At 40.0% G+C, this 14,909-nt stretch overlaps 1 protein-coding gene across 5 annotated transcripts in view; it reads right to left on the reverse strand.

The window, feature by feature from the left end:
- The window catches only part of BAZ1A (bromodomain adjacent to zinc finger domain 1A), a 107,129-nt gene that overhangs the window by 20,464 nt on the left and 71,756 nt on the right, over positions 1 to 14,909 (reverse strand). For 4 of the 5 annotated variants that reach the window (XM_050953846.1, XM_050953844.1, XM_050953848.1 and 1 more), the window contains 5 exons: positions 14,537 to 14,661; positions 11,585 to 12,196; positions 7,276 to 7,442; positions 6,942 to 7,096; positions 2,496 to 2,644 (listed from right to left, as the gene is read on the reverse strand). In XM_050953846.1, the coding sequence (XP_050809803.1) occupies positions 2,496 to 2,644; positions 6,942 to 7,096; positions 7,276 to 7,442; positions 11,585 to 12,196; positions 14,537 to 14,661 (1,208 nt within the window). The remainder of the gene's footprint in view (positions 1 to 2,495; positions 2,645 to 6,941; positions 7,097 to 7,275; positions 7,443 to 11,584; positions 12,197 to 14,536; positions 14,662 to 14,909) is intronic. The other variant, XM_050953845.1, reaches the window with a different exon arrangement.

The following is a 14,909-nucleotide window of genomic DNA, read 5'->3' on the forward strand; positions in this document are numbered from 1 at the left end:
AAAGCAGTACAATTTCCCTCTCCTTCCTGCCTAGTGTGGATGCAATTATACCAATATAAAAGGTGCCTTATATTAGTATAATATATTCCTCTTCCCTGCATGAGAATAAGCTATACGGGCATAACAGTTCCACACTGGGGTGGTGCAGGGTCTGTAGCGCTTTAACAATACCAGTTTAGTTAAAACAATATGGCTACTGTTTTAAACTGGCATGGTCTTGAAAGGAGAAGTAAGGACATGTGAGATTTAAGGCCTGCCACTTGGACAAGCCAGCTATACTACAACACTACTAAATTTCTTTGTAAGACAACAGAACAAGCCTGTATGATCCTACCTCGTTCCCTTCCAAAATCTAACCATTAAGACTATGGAAAAATGGGAACAAAGAAAACAGAATATTTAAATAAATTTATAAAGTGGACTCTCAAATGTATATGGAACTAAAGCTGAGCAAAAATTTTTGGTCAGATGGCATTTTTCAGCAAAAACTGTTTCAGGGCAAATAAAACTATTCATAAATTCGACAAGTGGTTTTGGCTAAATTAAAAATAAAATCATTGACATTTTCAAAATGAAATGTTTTGACTTTTCATTTCAAAACCATTAAAAAATTTAGATACAGTTAATTTAAAAATTTTTCAAACACACCCAAAAATGTAACACTGAATGGAAAAAACTAGGGAACAAAAAAAATTTTTTTGGATTGATCAAACAATGTTTGACCCAAAACGCTTAGCAAAATTAGGCCTGATGTTGGAAAAAAGTCCTTACAAGCATAAAGGCCACAGAACTAAAAAGTATTCTACATTAATAATTTCAGTAATGAGGCACTTCAGTTTTTTTTCTAAAATTTCTAAGGAACAATTTAGAGGATAAATTAATGTAATAGGGATTCTCTGAAGAAGGAGAAGACTATATGATAAAGCAGCAAAAAAAAAAAAAAAAAAAAAAATTAAAGGGCGAGGGGGGTCCTCCCCTAGTTACTTTCAGGCAGGTTAGAGGGGGGAAAAGAAAAATGGGACCAGTGCTCGACAGATTTATACAGTACATACTGTGACACTACATGGAATAAGGCAGACCGTTTATAATATTAGTTATACCAATATTATAAAATTGCAAGGAATCTGGTCAGATATGCTGTGTAAGGTATCTGTGAAAATGTTGTGATTTGCCAAGTATGATAATCTTGTTTATATGTTTGTATCACCTTTGTATTGTGAGTTATAGATATGTATGATATATCTGTATTTCAGACTTGTGCTGTGCATCTGGGTGATATCCCCAGACAGACTGACATCAGCACTGTCTAGCCTGTTCAGTGGCCCATCAAGAGTCATCAACTGTACAATGAACCCATTAAAAGGAACCAGGGAATATACCTCATGAGTCAGCAAGGCATGTGGTATGCCTACAGACAGAGAACTCTAAGGCTTTTCCATGCCATGTGCTGGGTAGCTTGTGTTTGGGACAAAGGATAACAAGCCAAATGGCAAAAGACTATATAAGGCAGCTGCATTGTCTCTATTTGGTCTTCATTCCTGCTTATCTCTGGAGTAACAAACTGAAGCTCCAAACAAAGGACTGAATGACCCATCCAAGCTGTGGATGTGTTCCAGAGGGACTTTCAAGCCAGCAAACTCACCAAATACTGCTAAGAACCTGACATATGGACTTTGACGTCTCTGTATGTATCTGACTGCTTTATCATTTAACAACTCTCTTCTTGATAAAAAGAACAGGAGTACTTGTGGCACCTTAGAGACTAAACAAATTTATTTGAGCATAAGCTTTCGTGGGCTACAGCCCACTTCATCAGATGCATAGACTGGAACACACAGAAAGACGATATTTATACATACAGAGAACATGAAAAGGTGGAAGTAGCCATGCCAACTGTAAGAGGCCAATCAACTGAGATGAGCTATCATGCAATGAGAGGGCTGTGTGATTTCATTTTTAGCTTCTTGATAACCAGTGTGGGGGACCAAAAGAACAGTTTGTGACTGGTTGGTGAGTTTAACTTCAGTGTTAACCACCTGTTTTTCTGCTCTCTTTTGCAGCCTGTCCTGATCTTGGCATTTTCAGTGAGGGCTACCCCAGGCACCATTGGATGACAGATGCTTCTTGAGGCTTGGACCAAGTTGTCCTGTCCAAAGTGTTCTACACTTTATACTATAAGCTTTCTGGTCAAATTCCCAAGAGTACACACTAAAGGCCACATGGCCCAAGAGCAGAAACTATAGAAAGTATTTGGGGAACTTGAACATTCCCCAATGTTCCACAGATTTATAGCAATTATTGCTGTGCAATAACCACTTTTTGAATATTTTTATTTTCACAAGGTCCATTGAAAGGTGTTAGTTATGAGTTCTTTTGACCTGGTATAGTATCACCAAAACACTTCATGAAAGAAATTAAAAAAAAAATATAATCTGTTTCTCTTCAAAAAAATCTAATACATAAATGAAGATGTGATATCAAGATTAAATGCTTACCAAGTGGTGCTTTGAGGAACCTGCGCTCGATGCCTTGCTCTATCTGAAGCAGTGCAGATGCCAAGTAATGGACCACATTATTAACTGGCTGCGGAGTGCTCGTATTTGTTGATGCAGTGCTTGGAGCTTCAGTTTTTAATCCAACAAGTCTAAAATTTTTAAAAAGTTAATAGAATTTATAGGATTTCAAATCCAATATTGAGAAAGGAGATAAATATTAATGAAAATCTTTTAAAAAGTTATATTAATGAAAATCTTTTAAAAAGTTATATTGATTTGTTTGCATCCCTGTGGGTTTCTATTGTCTTCACCCCCACACAAGCTGTAGTGCATTTACCAAATACATACTGAACATGGATGCATGCAAATATAAGATACTGTTTTAAAGAGCCCCTAAATGCTACACCATAAGTAACTATATATATATATATATATATATATATATATATATATATATATATATATATATATATATATATATATATAAAAAGACTATGACAGTTGTTGGAAAATGTTTTACTAGGTTCCCCCCTCAAATAAATAGTATACGTTATTATAAGACTGCAGTATAGCAATATAAAAAGAACAAACCAAATATATGAACATAAAAACCATTTATAGTAGACATTAAGGCATGTCTGAAAATTTCACCCTTGTATACATTAGGACTTGCACTACTAAATCACTGAGGTGCTTTCAAAATCCCACCCTGTGAAAATAAAATTGCTCACCATCACTATATAGTTACATTTATATTACATAACAGGCTAACGACCCTTCCCCACATATTTATAAAATTAACAAAAAAATAAAAACCCTAAGACAAAGGCCTGCACAAAATCCAAAGATAAAAAAGAACTACAATGTGCAGAAATAGCCCATTCATGCTGAAAGTAGAGACAATGCCTAAAAATATCCCCCAAATCTATTTCTATTTTGAGGGGGAGGTAGTATTACAAGTTGCAATGACTAAATGGAGTAGAGTCACTTGCAGACCAAGTCGGTCTTCAATCTGCAAGTGACTCTACTCCATTTAGTCACTGCAACTTGTAATACTTTCATGAAGAGCCCACACAACATGTCATACTGATGGGGCTTAGCAGATATGATGAAAGCTTTCTACACTTGGTACAATGGATTGCTTCCACAATAAGAGCATTAGGCCTTTTATAGGTTTGAGTCTGAGTCAAGTGTAACCATCTGTAGTTCTACCTCATTAAAATTCACTGTTAACTGTAATATTTCCAGAAGTCAGTTTTTTTCTAAATGATGTGATAGCCAGAAGTGAACCTTTAAGCCTCTACAAAGAACACCTAAACTATCATCCCCCAAGGAATTTTTAGGTGTTAACCTCCAACTCTCCTCCCCCCGCCCCATATCAGCTATACCATTGTAGAATGCATATGGGAGGGTCAGCAGGAGTTCAAGTTTGTTGTGAGAAAATAACTATCAGACTGACAAAAAGAGAATCCTAGAGGCGAGGAAAACACCAAAAACCCCTGCTCTTGACCAGTAATGGCTGCAAACAAACTTAAAACAGGGGTTCTCAAACTGGGGGTTGGGACCCATCAGGGGGTCACAAGATTATTACATGGGGGCCATGAGCTGTCAGCCTCCACTCCAAACCCCACTTTGCCTCCAGCATTTATAATGGTGTGAAATATATTTTAAAAAAGTGTTTTTAGTGTATGGTGGGGGGGGGGGGTGTCGCACTCAGAGGCTTGCTGTGTGAAAGGGGTCACCAGTACAAAAGTCTGAGAACCCCCGACTTAACGCATTTTAAAACTACCTTTAACAGACAGAAGCATCATCATCGTCATCGTAAAGCAAATTAGAAAACCATTTCCCACTTGTGTCTTGCTCAAAAACCACTCTCTCTTCCCTGGTAATCTCCACCCACAATTTTTTTTTTTTTTTTTTAAAAGCCAGTTTGAACAGACAAGCAAGCTGCAGTAATCCCAGATGATAAAAAGCAAAATGGAAAGTAAGTCAGCATTTCAATTTTGTTTAAGTGAAAGCATACATTTTCTCCCAAGAAGGAGTACCAAATTTGTAGTCTACAACTGATAGTGCAGCTTCAAAATGTGCAATGCCCTGAATTCTGACTTCTGTAACTGGAATCAGACTGAATGTAGTGAAACACAGAAGCTTGAAAGATATTTCAACACCAATCAGAAGTAAGAGTACATTTCAAACACATAAAGCAGTTGCTCAGTTTTCTTTTTAAAATATAGTTAGAAGTTTTTCACTCAATTTGCAGTAGAATGGAGAACAATTCTTACAGAAATAACTTTTGTTAGCCACTGATTAAACATCACTAATGAAGAATAAACTAAAATCTGATTTCCTGATGAATGAACAAAGCAAGCTTTCTATTGTTGCTGCTCTTTTTGATATTCAAAAGCTGCTAACACTATTTTGAAGTCATGTGTGTACCTTTAATACTCTGTTGCCCAAAAAGCCTGAAAGAGAAAAGGAGACTGCATGCTTCTTTATACTGCACTACTTGGCCTCCTAGGCCCTTATGAGACATCATCTGCTCAGAGTTGGATGGAATGACCAACATCAAAAGGGTTTCATCACATGACTCCAGTATCCTTAAGTTTCTATTTTAGTATGCAAGACTTTTATTAGAGGAGCTCAAACCAGAATATTTAATGGAAAGAGTCAATATTATGGATAACAATGGTGGAATTAAAGGCTTCTGCAGTGGAACTGAGTGCAGGCAATAAAGAGTACTTAAAACTTTAGTTTTTTGAAAATTAAACATGAAAGGACTAGTTCAATATTATGGCTTTCAGGAAGCAGACAATCCCCAGATCCTATCAAAGATACAAAGGAGATGAGTGAACAATTTCTAGACATCTGTTTTAAACTAGGATGCAATTTAGTATGAGTGCTAATTCAGCAACCTGCTATAAAGATAAATAGATAAGAATAAATAAATTCTAATCGCAACACTGTCGAGCTCCCAACTTCAAGATACGATTCAGGAAGCTGTCCACAAATAACAGAGAGAGCAAAGCTGTTCGTTCCAGATCGTTGTTTTATCAATCTGAACAAAAGTATAGTGTTTAACAAAATATAAATCTTTCTGGATGAAGCTATAATATCCATGTTATTTCAGGGCACACAATATATATTAAAGGGTTTTGTTTCTGAAACCATTAAGTTGGTGTACAATTACAAAAAGGATTTTGAAGATGAGCCATCTGAGAATGGGGCAATAAAAAGAAGTTTTCTACCAATGTCTCCAGTTTCATAGGTTGAGAAACACAGATTTAGGGAAAGGTCCCTCTTCCTCATCCTTACATGTATACAGTCTATTAATACATGTATACATTTATAGTTGCAATATTATGTAATCTGAGGTTTCCTTTCTGTTCTTTCACTGAATTGCAATTTACTTTAGGTTGATCACAACTAGTGTTAAATAGAGTGAACTGTATTTCACAAAAATCAGTTCACTTATTATTTATATTGCAGCAATATCAAAGGTTCTAATAAAGGTCAGGGCGCCATTGTATTAATTTCTTCTACTACCGCTGAAGAAAAGTTAAACATGCAGCTCATCTGGGGAGGGATGGGGTGAACAATGATGCAACATTAATTATACATAGAGCTCAGTGTCTGTCACGGATTCCATGACTTTCTGCGACTCTATGACTTCTGCAGTGGCCAGTGTGACTGACCCCTGGGCTGGCCACGCAGCTGGCTCCAGGGACAGCCACACCTGTCGCTGCTGGAGCGGCCCCGGGGCCAGCTACACTGGCCTCTGCTCAGGCGGTCCCAGGGTCTGCCAAGCAGCGGTCCCTCCCCGGATGGCCAGAGATGTTGGCCCCCTGGACGGCCAGAGCAGCAGCTGCTTAGTAGCCCCCAGACGGCTGGTGCCGCTGACCTCGGGGCACCCCTCTATCCTCCCAAGATTTAGTCAGGGGTATTTATAGTATAAGTCATGGACAGGTCACAGGGGCTGTGAATTTTTGTTTACTGCCTGTGACCTGTCCATGACTTATACTATAGATAACCGTGACTAAATCATAGGTTTAATTATACAGCCTTTCTATTGAGCTTTTTTCCCCCAGCAAATTAAGTCTGGATGCTGGTTGCCAGATAGATCAAATATGTTGCAAGATATAAAATGCATGTATATATTTTGCAACATAGTAGTTGACCTATTTTATTTTAACATACAAAGTAACAAACACTGTCACACAAATACTACAGTAAAGTTCTATAGCTCACTGGACATTAATACATTGCTTAAAAACATGAATTTTTAATATAAAAAATGTTGGTTCACAGAATTTATAAAAAATTATAGCACTTTAGCAAGGTGGTGATGTGCAAAAAGTCAACCTACACAAAAATCCCATAACACATAGAAAACAACAATTTCAAGATTGGTGAAGAAAAGATATTTGCTATTTAAATCACAGCTCTTACCTGTCTTTTACAATAAACTTGGCTTGATCATCTGTTTCCATTTCTTCAGCATCTTCATTCACAGTTTTAATGATACCATTTTCCTTGTTTTCCTCATTTAGCAGTTCATACTGTCCATTTTCTAAGGCTGCTCTCCAAGATTGCCTGTCTGTAACCTGCAGAAAACATGAATGAGAGCCTTCAGACTTCTGGCTGTACCAATAATTGTACATGTTTAACTTGAATTTCAAATGAAATAAAAATATTGTGCAGAGTTCTTGTTCAGGCAAAAAAGTGACCAGCACTGTTTGGTTCCTAGAAATGCCACTTTCCGTGAAAAACTATAATGTAATACCTTAATTGCCCCCAGTGTTCCTTGATAAATTCTGTCTTCAATGTCCAAAAGAAAGTCTCTAAGTCTCAGTTCAAGCTGCTTTTCTGCAGACATTTGAAATGTATCATGTGCATTCTGTATTCTTCCCCGCCCTGATGAAAGAGGTTTGTTGTCACTTTGAGGTTTGTCTGCAATAACCAATATGCTTTTTGTTAGGGCTTCCTATTTCTTAAGTGACAAGAAAATACACTTTCAATAAATACGATTACGAACAACAACAAAAAAACTATAGTTCTTTAAAATACCTCTTATTATTAGAAAGTATCTCAGTATTGAGATTTTCATATCATCATAGTAGAATCTAACCCAAACCTGGATCAAATAGCTACATCCCCAAAGAAAGATGGATATTAACATCCAGACCTCCTGAAAGCAAGCAGATTAAAGGGATATTGTTTACTTAAAAATCACAAGCCTTTCTTAAAAGCTTTTACCTACCACTTTAACAAGTAACAGTCAGTAGTCTCTGACACTACTAACTCATTTGTCACATTGTCTAGATGTTAAGTTGACACTGTCCTTTTAAAAAAGCCAAATGAAAGAATGGGATAATAAAAGCTTTAGGATATAAAAACAAATGTCAAACAGCACATTATAATAATAAGAGAAGTAAATATATGCTAAAGATTGGAAGGCACAAAAAAGTTGACAGCACACTCAAAAAGATTAAACTCATAGTCTGTAAAACCATAATGGATGGCAAAAGCCTTTGTTCATGGGATGTAAGGGAGTTGGGGTGGGAGTGTGCTGAAGAGAGAAGTACACAAAAACACAGAGGCAGTCAGTCAAGAATGAGCAAAGCGGCAGCATGTATGGCTCCGGCTGGTGCAGCAACCAGACACACAGCTCTGCACAGTAAGTGGTAAGTGGGCCAGGGTTGGGGCTGGGGGGTTGTATAAGGGGCGGGGAGTCCCGGGGGGTGGGGCAGTCAAGGGACAGGGAGCAGAGGTTCTGGAGAGGGCGGTCTGGGGATGGGGGGGTTGGATAGGAGGTGGGGTCCCAGGGGGCCTGTCAGGGGGTGGATGGGGTTGGGGCAGTCAGGGGACTGGGAGCAGGGGGGTTGGATAGGGGGTGGGGTCCCAGGAGGGGGCAGTTAGGGGACAAGGAGCAGGTGGGGGGTTTGGATGGGCCGGGGAAGGGGTGGATAGGGGCCAGGCTGTTTGGGGAGGCACAGCCTTCCCTACCCGGCCCTCCATCCAGTTTTGCAACCCCACTGTGGCCCTTGGGCCAAAAAGTTTGTCCGCCCCTGCTCTAAGGTACGTGTGGATGGTTCTCTTTTTGGCTTCGGCCTTGTGCATGAATCAAATGGCAGGCTGTGTTTTGCAAAGAGATGATATTGAGAAAGTTGATAGGTACTGGAGAAACATTTTAAATTAAGGGTTATCAGGTTCTACTCTTGTTTTGTAAGCCAGTTTTGGGGTTAGGAAGGAAGGAGGAAAACAGTAAGCTGCTGCCTGTAACATTTAAAGTAATACCTTGGTAGTACAGTATTTTAAAGCATTTACAAACATACTGTTGATCCATTCAACTGAAGGAAATAGGGGAGTTGCTAAGTTCTGTTGCAATGGAACTCCAACCAAAAGTAAAATTGACATGGCTATATCTCATCACTGCAGCACAATTTACAAACTGTTCACCACAGAATTCTTTCCTTTGTTGAATAAACTGGACCAGAGTTCCTGTCCAGAGTAGATCGTTTTATCATTAGCAGTAACGGGGAAGAGGTGGAGTTTTTTACATTTATACTATAGTGTTTTCTCTGTTTGTAGATGAAAACCTAAAACATACCAAGGAAAGAAATTTGCGTGTGAGACCAATATCCATTTATATGAGGGGTACCTATCACATAAGCAATAGCTAGATGAGGAACACATCAACTATTTATATGGCCCTCATTACAAAAAGAATCTAAAGATTTTTCCTTTTTTTTTTTTTTTTTGGTTAAAGAAAGCTTCTAGCCTCTCCTGTCTGCAGAGATAACCTTCCAAAGGAAGGCAAAACAATGAGTCTGCAGATGGCCTGAAACAACAACCACCCAATGGTGTTAATTCCCTTACCCCCTATTAATTTGAGTGTCAATTCCAACGTCCAACAGTTACATTTCACTGTTAACTTTAGCTATTCTTTAATTGTAGTAGATGTAATGAAGGTAGGAGGTGGGAGTAAAGCCCATGGTTCTTGGAATTGGGAGTTGTTGCAGGAAGAACATGCAGAGGGAAAGAAGAGAGGACACAAAAAGACAAAGAAAATGGAAAGAAAAAGAAAAAAGGAAGAAAACACAAATAGGTAAAAAGTGACAAAGAGTCCTGTAGCACCTTATAGACTAATAGACGTACTGGAGCATAAGCTTTCGTGGGTGAAAACCCACGTGTTTGACAAAGTGGGTATTCACCCACGAAAGCTTATGCTCCAATATGTCTATTAGTCTATACTGTGCCACAGGACTCTGTCGCTTTTTACAGATCCAGACTAACACGGCTACCCCTCTGATACTTGACAAATAGTTAAGTAGCTCTAACCAGAAAGGGAACATATTTTCCTTAGAGTGAAGAATGTGACAAGTTTAATTACTATATAAAGGCTGTTCTCTCCCTCTGATCTCTTTGCAAACCTCCACTGACAACAGTGGGAGATCAGCTTTGGATTGAAGGGAATAGAAAGTGTCCTGGATACACAGACTATAATTAAACAAAGAATCCAGACCACTCCTCTGAATGAGCTTGCCACCCCTACCTAGAATGTCTCAAGATAGTTCACTGTGGTTAACTTCACAGGAAATTTACATAATTCAAGACTCAGGCCAGGTCTACACTACAGCCTAAGTCGATACAACTTACATTGCTCTGGGGTGTGAGAAAGCATCCTCCCCACCCCCAAGCAACGCAAGTTTCACATTGTCCATACTGGTGCTGTCTGCTTCTTGCTGAGGTGGAGTAATTATGCTGACAAGAGAGTGCTTCCCCATCAGCATAGCGCATCTTCACCAGACACGCTACAGCAGCACAGCTACATCGGTGCAGGTGCATCGATGTAGCGCTGTAATGTAGACTTGCCCTAAATTAAATACTTTGAAGATAACTGAAAAGGAAACTTTCTATGGTAAAAAAAATTCCAGCAAAAAACTTCACAAACAAATTCACTACGTTTTTGTGTAGTATACAAGACACAGCCTTTACTTGTGTCAGTGATATATGCAACTGTCTTACTGGTAGTATACCTCTATGTAAGCCTCATTTTTTCTAAGCACAGAAAAGGTTCAGTAGTTTCAAGCAAGCTTCCAAATTTTGACACACACAAAAGCAATGTTATTCTTCAGAAAAAGCTATTTATGTTGGCACAACCTTCCTACAAGAGTATAGAAACTTCTGCACGGATAAGCCTGTGCATGTCACACAGAGGCTAGCACAATTAGGTCTTTGTGCCAAATTCTTGGAAAAAGCAATCCGGCAACATATATAATTGTTTACCCTGTTCATACTAATCAGTTCTGCAGCGGTTTTGAATTATTTCACATATCCAGGGGCGGCTCCAGGCACCAACGCAGCAAGCATGTGCCTGGGGCGGCATGCCTGTCGCCGTGAGGGCGGCAGTCAGGCAGGCTTCGGCGGCATGCCTGCGAGAGGTCTGCCGGTCCACGGCTTCGGCGGCGGGTATGCCAAATGCGCGGGACCGGCAAATCACCTGCAGAAATGCCACCTGACTGCTGTGCTTGGCGCAGCAAAAAACAGAGCTGCCCCTGCACACATCATCATCATCATCTGAAAAGCCATTCATGTTTAAGTAACAGTAGTTGCCTCTCCTTGCATCCTCTGTCTTCAAAGGCAGACCATCTTGTCTTTTCTTTCAGAGCAGAAATATTGAGATATCATCAACATACTGAAAACGAGCTCATGTCAGATACCAGTGTTCAGGGATCTACCACCTACACCAAAGTTTTCTTTTACTTTTAAGACTCCCTTGTTTTTTTCCTAGCTATGCATGCTGTAGCTAATGTCTTCCCAGGTGGGTATATGGCTAATTACTTCTTCAAAAGACCAACAACAGCAACTCTGATTTATGAATCAACATCAAGAAAACAGTGAAGCCGCTACCCTTCCACTGAGACACCCATGAAATACATTATCCATCACAAAAATACATTAAAACCTGTTTTCTAAAAAGCAAACAGTTCAGCTGCTAAGACATTTGGTAGAATTCTTATAATGCTACTCTGAAATCAATTGTGAAAGCAAATTAAGATCAAATACATTTGGAAGAAGTTGTCCTTTACCTGGAATATGGAATTTTTCCACAGGAAAACTGTTTAGTTGTTCATATATTCTATTTTTCTCTTGTAAAAGAGTTTCTTTTAAGGCACTCTCCCTATGTCCTCGGGAATTCAGAGCCTCTAGGAGTTGATCCAGTTGTTCCCGAGAATTGTAAAAGCACCAGCGGTTTGGCTTATATACTGGTCTTGGCACCTCTACAGCAACACTGGTATATGAATCTTGGTCAATATTGGAGGTAGATTCAGATGACTTCAAAGACTCTCCAGTTTTAGTGGATACCTGAAGTTCATTTGTGATGTGAGACGGTATGCTATTCTGAAAGGAAGAGGGTCGAGGCAATAACATGTCTTCTGTGAGACCAGAATAGTCCTCTTCTATAAACAATCCAGGAACAGAGGGGAAAATCCAGTAGCGTCGGTACATGCGGTCACGACCCAGTGGAGAGATATTGGTGCAGGCTGTAGCATTCTGAATCTTTTCTATAAGTTCCTTCTCTTTCTTTTGTTGCTCCCGTTTTAAAGCTTCTTCCTCCTCAGCAGTAAGAGGTTCACTCTTTTCACAAGAAGTCTCGTCTTGCCTTGTAAATTCCTTAAATCCATTTTGCCCCCTCTTACCTAAAAATGAAAGGAAGAAAACTGACAGTATTGTATTTGTAACCGCCATCATTAGCATAGATCTCTGGTTACCAATCCATCAATTGTGATCGACTCTTTGATCCTGGGGACTCTCCCAGTTGATTGTGATCTCTGGTGATGTAGCGGGGCTGCGGCTAAGGCAGGCTCCCTGTCTGACGCAGCCCCACACCACTCCTGGAAGCAGCCAACACACCCCCAGGGAGTGGGCAGCGGTCTCTGCACGCTGCTCCGGCCTGCAAGCACTGCCCCCACACTTCTTACTGGCTGGGAATGAGGAACTGCAGCCAATGGGAAAGTAGAGGGCAGTGCCTGCAGAGAGAGGCAGCGAGCAGAGCCATGTGTCCCAACCCCGCTCCCAGGGGCTGCAGAGGCACATTGGCGCCTTCTGGGAGTGGTGTGGGGCTGGGGCAGGCAGGGAGCCTGCCTTAGCCTCACTGTGCCGCTGCCTGGGAGCCGCCCATGGTAAGTGCTGCCCGGCAGCAGGCTGCACCTCAACCCTGGAGCCAGCACCTGGGCTGCACCCCAACCCTCTGCCCCAGGCTCAGGCCAGAGCCTCTTCCCACACTGTGAATCCCTTGGCCCCAGCCCAGAGCCTGCATCTCCTCCAGAACCCCAACCCCCTGCCCCAGCCCAGTGAATATAAGTGAGGGTGGGGAGAGTGAGCGACGGAGAGAGGGGGAGATGGAGTGGGCAGGGCTTTGGGGAAGGGGCAGGGTAAAGGGTTGCCCTTAAATTCAAAAAGTGATCTTGGGTGTAAAAAGGTTGGAGACCACTGGCTTAGATTCTCCCACTTTCTAACAAAAAAAAGTGTTGTGAATAATCAGGTTAACATTATCACTGGTCAATAGTGAGGAACAAAATCTACTTGCATACATAGAGGAAAGATCTGTTTAGAACACAGTTTCTCTTTCCAGAACCTAGAACAAGTTTTATTTATTGTTCTTTATAATTATGTATACCATTGAGAATATAAGCGTTACAGACAATCTCTCATGGCAGACTAAGTAAAATTATAAGGATTTCACAGAAAAACCACCACACAAAGTTCTGGCCTTGCTTTTACTGCCATGAAATCTACTTTTAAAAAACCCCACAAATCAAACAAACACACACTGTATACAAACATACATTTAAATCCCAGTTCTATCAAAAATTTGTTCACAATAAAGTAATTTACTACCTTAATTTTCAACATGGACTTGCTGAAAACATTCCAGTATATGTTTTAATGAGTAAAACTGTAATAAAGTCGAAGATCCTGCCAGCAACACAGGCTGAGCTAGTTAAATTGGAAAGAAGAACTTGATGTTGAAACAAAGGACAGGGAATCAGGCAATCTGCATTTTATTCCTAGCTTTTACATAGACTTCCTGTGTAATTGTCCTCAGGTTTCCTCCATTTGTAAAATGTGGATAGTAATATTTGCCTACCATATAGGCAGAATGGTATTCCAAGGCTTAGCACATTAGGGTTTAAAAAAATAAATAAATTTTTTTTTTAGCTTTTGCAAACATTTCTCATACATCTCATATCTCAACATCCAATGGAAAGCACTACAGAATGAATAGCGTTATGATAAGACTCAGAATTCCTATTCCATGTATCAATGGAGGTCCAAAATCACCAAGGGCTTTCAGAAGCGAAGATCCTCGCACAAAGCCCGCAGAGGTAGAAAATGTCCATCCAAGAGGAACAGCAAGTTAGACAACTCTTTCACCCCTGGAGGCCCCACAGACAGCCTGTAAGCCACAGTGTTGCATGATTCTGTGCAGCTTACTTGCAGTCCCTCCTAGATGAATTCCTCGGAAGCTCCTAGGGGGAGATTAAAGCTGTTTGGGGGTAAATCTCGGCCTGGGTGGATCAGGCCTCACACCTCCCTCCATCAAAAGAATTAATTAGTTAAGTGGTATAAATCACCTTAAAGAACACTATGGAAAAATTATTGGTTTCTTAAATTCTACAAAAGATGACGTGCCTGAAAATGAGTCAGCCACCATTCGAGATTCATGCAGAGCACTAATAACTAACAGTTTTTCAAGCCACAGCCTATCTCCGGTCTTTCACTCACACAAAGAGTCCAGAAGGCAGTGAGAGAAAACAAACAGGAATAGAAGCACTACAGTACATAGGACTGAGAGCTAAAAGGGGGATCAAACCAGCTCAATTCATTTATTAACTCATTATGATCAAGGTCTTTTTTCTTTACATTTACCATGAAGATTAATGCTTTTTAAAGGTTTACTAGAAAAGTAAAGATTTGCCCAATTGTTGATTTATGCATACATACAAACAAGTACACAGTCATTTATTTTTTTTTACCTCTTCTTCCTTTTTTGTTTGGTCCTGGTTCTTCCTCATCCTCTGTCACTGTGTCCAAGTCTTGTTCCTTCTGCTCAATTTCTTTGCTCTCTGTACTGGTATCAAGGTCTTCCCGTTCCTCTTCCCTGATGGGATAGTACAACAGAAGTCCATAGTCAAAGAACTGAATGAAGCTGGCAAAGAACATACTGTACTTTGCAGAATGTGCTTTACAATTAGTATTTTATCATCAAAAGTTGCCCTGTGAAGAACTGTAGATGTATTTTTTCCTTTTATTACACTACTTCACTATTCAACAGAAATGACTCTGTATAGTATCAGAGGGTAGCCGTGTTAGTCTGGATCTGTAAAAGCAGCAAAGAATCCTGTGGCA

This window comes from Gopherus flavomarginatus, chromosome 5 (assembly GCF_025201925.1).
Source record: "Gopherus flavomarginatus isolate rGopFla2 chromosome 5, rGopFla2.mat.asm, whole genome shotgun sequence".
Lineage (NCBI taxonomy): Eukaryota > Metazoa > Chordata > Testudines > Testudinidae > Gopherus > Gopherus flavomarginatus.